The sequence below is a fragment of the Rhipicephalus sanguineus genome, chromosome 4 (assembly GCF_013339695.2).
Source record: "Rhipicephalus sanguineus isolate Rsan-2018 chromosome 4, BIME_Rsan_1.4, whole genome shotgun sequence".
NCBI lineage: Eukaryota > Metazoa > Arthropoda > Arachnida > Ixodida > Ixodidae > Rhipicephalus > Rhipicephalus sanguineus.
The window spans coordinates 77,854,718-77,868,013 of record NC_051179.1 but is presented as its reverse complement, the minus strand read 5'-3'; the positions used below and the strand labels follow the sequence as shown (position 1 = coordinate 77,868,013).

At 45.8% G+C, this 13,296-nt stretch overlaps 2 protein-coding genes across 2 annotated transcripts; one reads left to right on the top strand and one right to left on the bottom strand.

Annotated features, from left to right (window-relative positions):
* Positions 1 to 2,682: 2,682 nt before the first annotated feature.
* Positions 2,683 to 4,824, bottom strand: LOC119390276 (uncharacterized). Its single transcript, XM_049414711.1, has 3 exons — positions 4,642 to 4,824; positions 4,166 to 4,461; positions 2,683 to 3,074 (listed from the first exon to the last, which is right to left on the bottom strand). The coding sequence occupies exons 2-3, from the start codon at positions 4,438 to 4,440 to the stop codon at positions 2,975 to 2,977; spliced, it is 375 nt and encodes a 124-aa protein (XP_049270668.1). The 5' UTR covers positions 4,441 to 4,461; positions 4,642 to 4,824; the 3' UTR covers positions 2,683 to 2,974.
* Positions 4,825 to 5,076: 252 nt separating this feature from the next.
* On the top strand, positions 5,077 to 12,926 carry LOC119390275 (structure-specific endonuclease subunit slx1). The gene is made up of 4 exons (XM_037657853.2): positions 5,077 to 5,412; positions 6,332 to 6,383; positions 7,161 to 7,346; positions 12,076 to 12,926. The coding sequence occupies exons 1-4, from the start codon at positions 5,246 to 5,248 to the stop codon at positions 12,436 to 12,438; spliced, it is 768 nt and encodes a 255-aa protein (XP_037513781.1). The 5' UTR covers positions 5,077 to 5,245; the 3' UTR covers positions 12,439 to 12,926.
* Positions 12,927 to 13,296: the final 370 nt, after the last annotated feature.

Here is a 13,296-nt window from a genome sequence, read left to right as displayed (position 1 = left end):
TGTTTTTAAGGTGCCGGCATGTAAGCCCTCCTCAAGGATGATGCTGACGGCGACCTTCAATAAAAAGAAGCCACACTACCTGCTTTTCGGGGAATCTCCGGTTGTGGGTCATGAAAATCCGTGTTGGTGTCGTCACCATCACCATGATCTTTTGTTTCGCTGGGGGACATTGATGGCAGCGATGCGTAAGCCCTGAGCAACGATCAGGGTATGATCCTGTTGCTGAAGGCGACCAGCAGGTGAGGGCTCCGCAATGTCATGCCAGTTGTTTTTCGGTTATTTGCCTGTACGCAGGCAAAGAGTTCTGGAGGCTCTGGCAAGTGAGCCCTTCAAAAGGATAATGATGACGGCGACCTTCAATAGAACAGACCTCCCATTACTCAATTTTTGGCCAATCTCTGGTTGTGGGTCATGTAAAACTGTATAGGTGTCATCGTCATCGTCTCCTGGTTTCTCCTCGGATTTCCATGGCTGTCGTGGGTAAGCCCTGAGGAATAATGAGGTGTTGATCCGGTTGCTGAAGGCGGCCAGCAGGTGAGGGCTCCGCAATGTTATGCCAGTTTTAGCGCGAAGCGTGTTATCAGACCACAATGACCGTGGGGTAGTTGTCCGCTGCCGCCACCTCCTGTGTCGGTAACCGCTATCGCGCGATATAAGAAGTATTGAAATGAGAACATAAATTCTAGAAACGTCGGCCACTCCTACTGACTATCGTCATCAACCAAGCACCTCAAATAGCGGGTAAGGTTCCGTGTCCTCGACCTCGCTTTTCAAGATAAATCGATGGCGTCAACCTGGGCGACGCATACCGCCAGTGGTGGCTATTATTCTTTGCTTCCATCGACCTTACTTAGCCTTTTTTTTTGTTTCCTTACGCAAATAAAATGTGGGACAGTTTGCATGACGCATTTATAATGATGGGTGTGCCGATTTTGAAAATGCGTTAGATATATAAAGGTTTTGTAACAGTGTATTATAGACAAATTTTGGTACAAATATTTTCTTGCTGATTTTCATTGTATAACGAATTCATTGTTCCTTGTAGTTTTTTTGTTGCTTACCGATAGTGTCTCTTATGTTACTTAGAATGTTATTCTTTATGTATGAATATCGTGTACATTATGATCTCTGTAATGACTCCAGAAATGGGGTCGACAGTATCGAAAATAAATAAATAAATATATGGAAAGGTCGCTATTTTGTGCGGTCCTATACTCTAAGAAAATAAAAAGGGTATGTGTGTTACTTTTTTTGGTCAGTCCTGACCTTGCACGTGTGCGACTCTCTTGAAATAGACGCGTTAACTCGCTTTTAAGTCCCACGATTGTCCAACGAGAGTATATATGATCCCCAAAGAGAGTTCGCGCGTCTTTTAAAGACGATAGTCTTTCTTGGGGAACTTAAACGCAGAAATTTTGGTCTGTCTTTCTGTCTTTCTGTTTGTCGGCACGTCCCTCGATTCAGCCACTCGGCCAAAGTTGAACCACTTGCCCAAGGGCCAGCCGTCTTGAACTGGTATGGCTGTTCATACTTGTGAACGTTGTCGATCAAAAAGTAAATATCATGCATATCTGAGGTGCAACATCACTAGGTAAGTATTAGGTGGCGTGTTCCTTTAATAGAAAATGCATACATACGTAATTTTAAGGACCCTAGTTTCTTAAGCTGCGCTGAAAATGCAAAAGAATGGAAGCTTGAGCGAGTTGGTATGCGTTCATCTTTGTTGAAACAGCGCTCACTAGACGACGACGAAGTAAAAGAAGGCACAGGACAGGCGCTGCCTGTCGTGTGCCTTCTTTTACTTCGTCGTCGTCTAGTGAGCGCTGTTTCAACAAAGCTGAAAATGCGACTGCGCTGAAATTTGCCTTCCTCCGTGCCCTTCGCACGAGCTCATTGTTGTGTTTCGGTTTCGGTTCTGTATTGCACTGTACGAATGCCATGGGTTGGTGTTGAAAAACTTTAGTTTTGAGAAGGCCAAGAAGGTGAAAAAAAATATTTAAAAAATGAAAAAGCAGCGTTGTGGGCGGCCTTCAGGCTGCCGGTTGTGGGCGCTGCTCTGGCGTTCCTGTTTTACCCAGGCCCCCAGGCGACGTGTAAATAAAAGAGTGTGTGGAGAGTACTCGTTGAGTGCGGACGTTTCTCTGCCTCAGCGCTTCGCGCGAAACCGTGTTTTCGGGCTGGCTGGCGTCCCCGCCGGTCGCGTTGGTCACCGCCGGTCTTCGCCTGCTGCTGCGCCGGGACTACCAGCACGCAACACAGCACTCATGTTTCCCGACGTATTGCCAGATGGCGTCCATATCTCACACAGCGCCTCTTCTATCGTCTTTACACGACATTTGCAGCGAAGCACGCAGATACGCGGCCAATTTTTTTAAAGAGAGTCGTATACGTGGCATGTCGGAACTCACAAAAAGAGCCAAGGACTCGCGCATAAGACTCTTTAAAGACAAAAAGACACGTGGACTCTCTTTGGGGATCATTATATACTCTCTTCGGAGAGTCGCGAGTCCTAAAAGAGAGTTCACGAGTCCCTTTGAAGAGAGTCATATACGTGGCGAGTCGGGACTCACCGAAAAGAGCCACACATACTTTTTTTCTTACGAGTGTAGTATGCAACACAAAGAGAGCCTATCATAAGGGTGGAGTTTATCAAAACGATTGGCACAGGCGACACGGTTCCGTTTGCATTTTATTTTTGTGCTTAAGTTTTACAAGGTTGTGCCCATGCACGGCAGCAGTTTTTTTTTTTTTTTCTTCAATGTCCTAATATTTATTCTAAGTGCACACCACGGCACGCACGTCGCACCATCCAAGAACAGCAGCGGGGTCGTCCGCTTCCTTCTGACATTGAGCTTCCCTTTGTATGCTTCAGTATCACCACTTAATTAGCATTTTTTTTCCAATTACCCTAATTATGATTTCAGGCCAAATATATGTGAAGTAGTTGAGAAAAGAAAGAAAAAATGTGGATCAGCTAGTGCTTGTCTTGTGCCCATTCAGCAGTCTTGAGAAGCTTAATCCACAACTGCAGCTGCTCCTCGCTGTCGCACGTTCCACGAACAAAGTCCTCGTACCTGCAAGATCGTATATGTGCGAGAAAATGTATAGGCATAGAAAAAAAAAGCTCCGTAAAGAAAGGGAAAAAATGCATCCAGCTCCATTCCATCGAAGCCGTCAAAAAAGCGAAGTCGATGCCGTTTCGCACCCTCGTCAGGCTATTGCCTTTCTGTTTTTGGAAGTCTTTCTAAATGTTTTGCAATCATTTGCTAGGTATTCCTGTGTTGTATCACTGATCTTTATTCGGCTATGGGTTGCGAAGTGCGAGCAGTCGTGACCATCCTGTAAGAGCGAACCCAAAGAACCGGCAACTGTATTTATACCCCATCTCTGAGCTTACTCCTAGCAGACACCTGCGTTCTGACGCGCTTTCCGCCGAGCATCTCCCTCGCCACTCCAGGCGCACCTCCCATTGGCCCATCCTCTCCACCGAGCATCATCCTCACCACTTGGCAATGAAGGGAAAGCTACGAGGGCGGAGCGTCTGCACATGTACTGCTACGCGAAGTAGTCCGGTTTGGCGCGCGCCTCATAACGCCGTGGGAAGTGATGGCTAGCGTTGCATTTCGACGCAAACGCTGCTTAGCGTCTGAGGTACGGGCAAAAGGCGCGACTTTTTCACGCACGCATAAACGCAAAGTGACAACGCATAAAATAAAAGAAATACAAATATCTCGCTTGTGTGTGCTGCGTTCCGTCTCAAAAAGCTACATGTAGAAAGTGGAGGAGTATTTTATATATCTCACGCAGAAAATACGGACGCAATTGTTGGACTACCTTCATTAGCGGTGGGATACGTGCATTGTGGCTCTGTAGCCTTCGCTTCATTGCCAAGAAAAGTTGTCCACGAGTATAGTGCCTAACTAGAATGTGCTAAGCTAACAGGATCCACATGGACTAGATGGTGTCGCCTCACGTGAAACGCTGATAACAAGTCGTGATCAAACGGCGCTACAGGACGGGACACAAAGAACTGTAAGATGGAGAAGCGTAGCCAAACATTCGCTTGTCTGTCTCACCCTTTCTCTTGTGTCCCGAAGATGAACCTATAACAACATGGCCAGCTTTCTAAGCGACAAAGTGACACGTTGGTTTTACGGGTACGTACTTGTCGTCGGGCAGGCAGTTGAGCTGCATGAGAACGTTTACGAGGCACTGGCAGAGCTCGTTCTCTTCCGTAGGTAGGCTGATGTAGCCCATGCTCGCCTTGGAGGGGTCCGCGCTGATGAGCACCCAACGGAGCAGTTCCATGCGCTCCCTGCTAGGCTGGAGGAAGACCCGCCTGACGTCTTCGTCGTCTCCGCGCAGTTCCAGCGCATCCAGCAACAGGGATACGTTGCGGCACTTGGCAAGATCGGGCATGTCTCCAGATCCACTCGCCATGGTTTCGGTGGACGCTTCGACCTTTGGGCAGGAGAATAGAGTGTTTTTGAATAAGGTACGCAAAGCTTTGCGTTAGCGTTTGTCGCCAATGCGCATGCGTCGTACGCTACCCTCCTGGGCACCCCCGTTAAAAGGTCACACGCGCGCACAAGAACTAACCACGCGAGTTCTGAGAACACTAGTTATAAGCTTATAACTCACAATCGCCTCCAAGAAGTGCGTTGCTTTCGGCGGTGTGAACAGCGACGCGATGGAACGCACCGATGGAAGCAGGGCGACCCACGCGTTTTGACAGAAAGGCAATGGAACTTGTTCCTCTGTGATGGAACGCGGAGGGCTGCAGGGTCGGAACTGTTGCGCGAGCGTCGCGTTCGCACGCGCCCACCTCAACTGCGCTTACGAAGAAAAGTACAATATAGAAATCAATGAACAAGTTTTGACGTTAGTTACTTTGCAAGCCGCTACAACAGTCAACTTAGCGCGTTTTAGTTGCCACACTTTAATACTACCTCATTTTTGTGAATTATTCGAAATGGTTACCTGAAAGAGAAACTAAAACTGAAGCTATCTCGAATGGCGACGTCCATAGGAAGCTCTATGTTGACGTCCGTCAAAATGCGAGGCCAGTGGCGAGGCGGGTAGATTAAATTGAAATACGAAGCGCAAGTATGCAACGTCGTGAAGATAAGTAAACTTCTCCAATGCTGCTTTCGGAATTATAACTGTCGACAAACATCACCGAGCAGCACAGATCGCTTCCAACAACGTTTTTGTCTTCAAACGTGTATGCAAAAGCCTGCGTGGCATGCAGGTGGAGCAGTTTTACGGTTGCTACCTGCTCTACTGCACCAATCCCAAGTACAAGGGGCACACTTACATTGGATTCACGGTGGACCCAAATCGACGTATTAAGCAGCACAATAAGGGATTCAAAGCCGGAGGAGCGTGGCGCACCAGCCGTAAAGGACCATGGTGAGATCGTGTATCGCGAAAATTTTCCAAAGTCCTTTGCCGATGTATGGCATAATCTGACCGTGATCCTGACGACCACGGTCAGTAACTTCGCTTTTGATGTTGCTCGAGTCGGCACGTGTTTTGGCTACGTGGCGTAAACGCGTAAGCCACGTGATGGCATATGCGCTCACTGGATGGGACCCGGCGAAGTTAACGTGCCATTTAATTTCGAGGCTTCTCAGGAAAACTGCCTTCGCTTATACTCGTGATCACAAACGTGGGTGCTATTCTATTTCTCATCCGGTGTCAATACCGGTGTCACACGGCACTTTCGATCGCGATCTAAGAGTAGCACCAAAAACGATAGTGGCATATACCCTGTGTTCATCTTACCAGCAGAGAGACTTTCTGCACTAAGCATCGCTGTCACGTTCAATCTATTTCCTTAAGGCAAAAGTGACAGTTCTATAGCAGTTGAATAATGCAACTTTAACAGCGCGTGATTAAACTTTAGAATATTCTTCCTAAGAGTGGCACAGATATTGTAACATGCTACATCAGGTCATATAATGCTTGCTCTTTCAAGATGCCACTAAAGCCAATCGACTTGGTGGTCACTTTTAATTTATTAGAATGTCTGCATTCTTTGGAGACTAACATCTAACAGGTATCGTAACGTAAAGGCAGCAATTAATACAGTTTAAGAGCTACACTATGTCATTCACGTTGCTCATAATCCTATTACCTCGTCAGTTAATTGTCACAGAATCTTGTTTAGTGCTACGTAACTGCATAGCTTGTGAACACTAGCTGTTTCAAGCTTCGTTTCGTTTCTGCGAATGAAAATGAAAAACTTGTTACTACAATACGAATAGTGAATGAACAGGAGGTCATGAAAGTTCTAGTAACTAATGATGTTGCATTTCTATCATTTCAGGGACATGGCATTGATTGTACACGGTTTCCCAAATGAGATATCTGCCCTGCGAGTACGTCTCTTTACGTCATCTGCATTTTCTCACAGACTGTACATGTAGCATTATGGTGAAATCCAAAAGTGTGCGCGTCTACAAAGCAACATTGACCATAATACACATTCATAAGTCTGTACAAGCTACAAATGAGATTGGCACTCAATGCCTAATTGAAGCTTTCTTTTTTTTTGAAACAACCGTGGGATATAACATTATAAAGGTTTCTACATAGCTTACTGTTCTTCAGTTGTGGACACCATATTTCTCTCAATGTTTGCGTCTGAAATATCTCGTTTGTTTAGCATGTATAATCTGGCACAGTACTCACTGATTCAAATGCAACACCACAAGATTTAGTACAAAGACGGGTACGCGCAATTGCTCGATGTAACGGCGCCATGCTGTTACGAATCAGGCCGCTAAAGCTAACCTTGGCTCTGATCTCAATGCTAGAGTTGAAATTACATTGCTACAACACAAACTGCAGACAGTGGAAAGTAAAGTGTGTGCATTGCTTAGCCCTAAATTGTTGCATTTCTCTCCGGGAGCACTACACCTCTTAGAAGATAGAAAAGAAAGGAACGCTCCATATTGACTGAGCACTTCAACGTAAATTTATCATCAAATCTACGTCTGAGTGCTTTTTTCTATCACATAGGACGTATTTCTATATGCCAATAACCAACATGCACTTACAAAACTAAGGCATGCAAAGAGCAATGCTGCAGCTAATTATCTTTATGGATGACCTCACTGCAAATTGCACATTGTGTTTTTTTTCCTAAACTGCAGTTTGAATGGGCTTGGCAGCACCCAGACCGATCTCGCCGCCTCAGCCACGTTGGAAAGAAGCTTCGTACAGAAAGCCGTTTCGCATATGCATTCAGGGTGGTCTCTCATATGCTAAGGGCCGTCCCATGGGTCAGACTGCCACTTACAATACAATGGCTCATGGAAGACTATCAGCTTGACTTTAAGGTGAGTGCAAAAACACTTGTGCACAGGTTCGACTGACCAAATTCTGGCACATAGGCGTCACTCAGCTTGAAGTGACCTGGCATTGTTGAAAGGTATGCAAGTGCAACCTCACAAGCAACAAGAAAAGGTGCACAAAATGGAATAGGGTTTAATAGAAAACAGTGCAGACCCTTCAACGTGCAAGTACAGAGCTGCAAGCATGCAAAATCAGCCACAGAAGCTACAAACAAATATGCATATCAATAACGCGAAGTCACATGGTAGCCCTGGCAGCGCACGACATTGTACATATGCATGCTTCCCAGATAGCCATCTTGGTTTTTATAGTCGTCCGCAGCAATCTCTTCCTTGATCTGTGCCACAGCTTGCTTAAAAGCCTTCGCCACTACAACTTCTTTGGCATGTGCACAATACTATACCCTGTGAATAAGTGCCTCACCAAAAGCATGGTGACTGGATTATGCATGATCATGAGCATAGCCTTGTCATGTAATGGCAGCTGCAGATTAATTAGTCATGTCAGCAGCTGACACAATGTTGGAAATCTCAAGAGGCTGCACAGTAATGCACTGTATGACCCGTACTGACTATCATGTTGCAAATATGGTTGGCGCAGATCACTGCAGAATGAGTGAGGGTTTTATTGATCATGATAATCTTGCTCTTAGCAGTACATGTCCAGCACATATTATATGTCATAGCTATAAGGATTGTGGCTGCACATACTCTTTTTCGTACGATGCTTCTCTGCATTTATTTGCTGTTTTTTCTGTTTTTTACAATTGCTCCTCTCACATGGAACTGAGCCTCCCTCCGGTGCAATGCCTTTGGATCCTTAAGAAGGAAGTGAATGAATAGAAGCAAATGGCGGTGGTTTGCAAAGTGTTCGACACCAACATAACACCTGCGATCGACCTCAGTGACCAGTGAAGGAACCGTTGGTTTTTGCAATGTCTCATAAGCTGTCGTTCTCAGTCACTCATACTTAGTTTTAGACGCAGCTCACTGTATCTATCTTGGGCTGTACTCCCAAGCAGCTATTTTATACCTGGGCTCCATCCTTGGCATGCAGTTCCAGAAATGGTTCTAGGGCTCCCCACTGTACAGTGTGACCAGAACGTTCATGTTCGAAATGCGTGCAGTGTCATTGAAGGCAGCACCACAAAAGTTAGAGCACAAGAAGGACAAAATGCAAAGGAAAGAGAACAGACACTATGCACGCTCGTGAGCACATGCATTACGTGCCTGCTCCTTTTTGTTTGCCTTTCATCTTTCTGGCACTCCAGCTTTCTTCGCTAATGCAGTACCAGCTAGCCCGCCTATCCGTCCTATTGCGATGAAGGCAGCGCTGAGAGTTTGCTGATAGCTTTTAGGAGAGAGAGGCGTACTGTTAGGGCATTATGCCAGTACTTAGGCGTAACCTAAGGGTCTTGAGCTCGGAGGATAACAAATTAACTTGTGAAAAATACAAAAGGTCTTTATCAACACGTCGTGAAATTGGCGATGACATGCGTGCAAGTGAGAGTTAGGAATACAGTACCAAGCATTAGAGAGATGTTAAAAAACATATTTGTGATGCCTACAGTTACAGGTGCCCCCCCTTCCCCCCGCATAAGATGGTTTCGGCGAAGCTCGCATGTTCGTGCATTTAAAGGGACCGACAACTGCCCAGAATATGAAATGAGTTGACTCCATTGATGTAAAGATTGTCCGTTGCACTGACTCAAACCAACCTTGTTTTTTTCGTGAGATATGGATTTATATTTTTATTTCTTAATTGAAAGTCGCGAAAAATGACCTGTGGCGCCTCTGGCGGCAAAAACATGAATTAACCGATGAAGACGGCCACGTGACCATTGATTGCTGTCCGCGGTCGACGATTTTTTTCTTAGTATTGAAATATTGTTCGTTTCTTTATATTAAAAGGTATTACTCCATAATAATGTACATATAGGCCTGCATTAGTAGTATGCATTAAAGTGGCGCTGCCTTCGCGTGACGTAATGATCCCATGCTCGTCAGCGCGTCTTGAGCAACTTTTCAGCGTGCTCATGCAACTGTGCACGCAGTTTCCAGGTCGCTAAGATTTTAGAGCAACATAGTTTTGCTACCTACACTTCGTCTCAGAAATGACGCGCGCTGCTACTCGGTGCGGCCGTGCATATGCACAGTTACGTTTTCGATTACTTGGCTTGGCTCCTGTATCGAGAGAGTAACGACGCCGGGACAAGCCATCCATGACACAGGCGCAGGCAACCTTGGGCGCAGGCACACACAACGCTGTACAAATACCGGGAAGATGTATAAAGCCACACATCTCATTGTAACAGCTCGCTATCTTCAAAAATGGTTGGAAAGCTCAAAATAAGGGTGGTTAAGCATAGTTACAGTAACTCCTGCAAAAGCAGAACAACGACAGCTTTCACAAGGGCTAGCGGTATCACTATCAATTCTCAGCGTTGCTGGAGCAAGCCTCCATGCGTGTTTGGAGCCTTTCAGATTTAAAAATACTGCTTATAAAATAACTACATGCTTTTCGGATAAACCACTGCAGCTACAAACGCTACGAAGGGTGAGCTTCCTGTCGCGCCGTAAAAAACTGGGTCGAGAAAAATCAGTTGTCGGTCCCTTTAAGAGAGGTCCCAATCATAGAAGCTGGAGCATGGCTGACAGTCGTTTCTGTTGGAATTGTAAAATACAGTGGAATTTCGTTGATACGTTTTTCATGGGATCCGAAAAATGAAACATATGCAAAAAATCATATTAACCAGAGGCTAAAAAAGGAAGAAAGTATGCATACTCTGTCAGCAACTCATCTTTATTGAGCAATATTGAAGTAACTGGTCAATTTGCGCTGCCCTTTATTCTTTTCAACGTGTAGGAATAAATTCTTCTGAAAAACAAAAAAAAAAACATGGTTGATTCCTCCGTCATAGGAATCGGAATAACACGAAAGTAAAGCGTGCCCTTACAGAAGTAACTGAATGCTTATTGTACATTGATATAAGAGAGTTTGCACAATGTATATTGATATCTGGCACCGTTTAACGTGTATGCACCCACTTTGATGATTGGTGGTACATCTCCATCCCTACGACTAATGTCCATGTTAAATGATTAAACAAACCGTTGTGGTAGCTGTAGTAGTTAACGGTGAAAGCGTAATCAGAGAACGAGGTGTGATAGCCAGAAGAGCGTCGCATATTAGACGCAGAACTTGGTCGCCATCCCGCGGCATGTTAAAATGTGATTGAACACCACGGACGGACTAGAGGGAAACGCAAAGTGCGTCGTGCCGCCTCGGTAGCCCGGCCTCGATTTTTCTCGGAGCGAGCGTGTGAGCGTGGAACGCGGTGTTACAGCCAGGTGAGGGAGGCGCGCGTCGCAGAGCTATTTTTGGTTTGTATTAGCGTGAGGCTATGAGCGAGGTCGACGCTTTTACTACGCTTGGGCAAAGATCGCCATCTCGCGGTGTGTTAAGGCATTGACAAAATTCAACTTCTATTGAAAACGCGCCGAACGGGACGGGCGCTTAATGCGTTGCAGGTGCTAGTCGCGGAGGCCGCAGCAATGACGAATTACTTTAGCCTTACCACTCCCAGAGGTCAACACCACCCAGCCAACCGGGAGAGTAGTAGATATGAAAGGCGCGTTTGTAAGGACTCCAGAGTCTGTGACCGTGGCGCAGTGGATAGCGTGCCCGGCATCTGTTGTTGCGGACCGAGCGGTCGTGGGTTCAATGCCCGTTGACGGTACCTTTTTTTCTTTGCCACCTGATCGTGTATATTTTTTCAACGTCATTTCCGTGACGGAAATGCGTCACTGAAGTCTTGGTGGACCCCGGCATAAAACACTTTCGTGTTAAAAAAATAAGAGAAGCTGCAGTTTGCTCACTCAGCTCTGCATTCCTGACAAAGCTACGAAGTGCGTCCAAGTGTTCAAGTGCATCGCTTGCTGTTGAACACCGGCTGCCATGGCTCTCTCTGGCTTCTAATGTGTCATCGCCGTCGCCACCATTCTCAGCGACTCTGCAACGTGCATATCGTGGCCTGTTGGAACATGGTTTGAGCTTGTACACCGAAGAATGAACGTAGGGTTTCCAGATATATTGGTCAATATCCACTTTCACGGTCATATTATCCAATTATAGGCATTTGATTGTATTAAATTCATGAAAATGCATTATTCCCAAGGGACGTTGGCCGGAAATAATTCCATTGTATATGGTACAGGTGCAGCTGATATAATGTAGTTGTAAATAAGAGGAAGGGCCAGTAATGCTGGGCAGGACACACAATGAGTAGAAAGGATTACCAATAGTCTATTAAGGTTACAGAGGATTGCCAAAAGAAGGGAAATGCAGACCGGGATAGCAGAGCATCGTGTAATGTCATAAGATTAGGAATTCATACATAGGAAGGAGTTGGCTCTGAGAGAGTAAGGCTAAATGGTTGGCATTTGCACTGGACCCATAATAGGCCTAGCTTTGCTTCCAGCTACTCAGAAAAGCTTTTCTGGTTTCTTTTCCTCCACTCAGTGCACATGAGTGCCTGCTTTATTTGTCCTCTGTAGTGCAGTGCAAATACTACATGCATGCAATTAGTATGCCTTTAACTTGCATACGTTCATGTTGGTGTAGTCTTAATATTTAAAGAGGTTTAAGATGTTTGGACACTGCAAACAAACAAAACAGAATTCACTGATCTGCATTGCTCCTATACCGTTACAGCCCGACTTGAGACCACCACTTCACATGGCCATCGCATACGGACCTGTCAAGGCTGTTCGTGCTCCCGCCACACGTGACTCTCTTGACAGTGCCCTCGCAACACTGGCATGCGCCGTGTGCGGTGGGCCACTGGAGCGGAAGAGAAGCCTAGCCGAGTGCCCGTACCCCGAATGTATCGCCGTTTCCCATCTCTGCTGCCTCGCTCGGCTTTTCCTCAAAAGCGAGCCCAATCAGACCATACCAGTGGGTGGCAATTGCCCAGACTGCTGCAACTGGTTGCTCTGGGGTGACGTGGTGCGGCACAACAGGTGCAACTACGTGAATTCGACAGCTGCCCACGTTGCACAAAGTGGTGGACGTTGATTTGACTCTGGTGGCAGACTGAATTGGTGACTCGGTTTCCTCGTTTAAGCGTGATGTATGTCACCCTCACCAGTACTGAATGTAGTAACGAGATTCTCTGTGACACTGCTGACATTCTGCGTACAGTGTACTCAAATGACACCAAATCACGTCGTGCTTCATCTACGGACTGAATCGGCAGTTTTGTTTGCTGTCTAAATTCATCTGTTAGTGCTTTCATTTTGTGATCTGTTTTACAATGAATGCAGTTGAGTATCCTTAGAGACATGGTTTTAGCCAACAGTTAAGTGACCAATTGTTTGGTTGTTTCAGTGCTATTATTTTTATTTTGTGCATGCGTATCTCAGAACCGGGATTTTTGAGAGAAACAATTTTTAATGGACTGTGGAAATTACAGGTTATGGTTTAGTATACATGCACTGCATACATAATCGTTCTTATGCATTTACGTAGGTCACAAATATAGCGCTTTTCTGCAGAATGACTTTAAAGGGGCCCTCTAACACTCTTCAACCCCCCACTTTTTACTCGTGGATTGCGTAGTCTGAAGTACGGACGAACTAGTGCAGCAAGAACGGCAGCGATGGCGGCACGCAGTACGAAGTTATTCAATTTAGAAAATTCAAAATACAAGAAAAAAAAGCCTACCCTCAACTCGATTTTCGCGGGCTCACGTGACCACATTTCACTCTCTGCTGTGACGTCGGATGGCGCTCCAATGAAATGGGCTGAAAGCTCTTACGTAGGGGAAGCTCGCACACCATTGTTGCTTCTCGTTTCCAACGTATTGTTGACGTCGTTGCCATAGTAACAAATGTGGCTCCTGAAACCTGACTTGTCAGACCTTGAACGGGCGCT

What these genes read in the sequence shown, in the direction of transcription:
- LOC119390276 (XM_049414711.1), bottom strand. Translation starts at nt 4,440, where the DNA reads ATGGCGAGTGGATCTGGAGACATGCCCGATCTTGCCAAGTGCCGCAAC. An exon ending in AACTGCCTGCCCGACGACAA is followed by an intron (nt 3,075 to 4,165) that starts GTACGTACCCGT and finishes ACGATCTTGCAG; the next exon opens with GTACGAGGACTTTGTTCGTG.
- LOC119390275 (XM_037657853.2), top strand. Translation starts at nt 5,246, where the DNA reads ATGCAGGTGGAGCAGTTTTACGGTTGCTACCTGCTCTACTGCACCAAT. An exon ending in ACCAGCCGTAAAGGACCATG is followed by an intron (nt 5,413 to 6,331) that starts GTGAGATCGTGT and finishes CTATCATTTCAG; the next exon opens with GGACATGGCATTGATTGTAC. An exon ending in ACTATCAGCTTGACTTTAAG is followed by an intron (nt 7,347 to 12,075) that starts GTGAGTGCAAAA and finishes ATACCGTTACAG; the next exon opens with CCCGACTTGAGACCACCACT.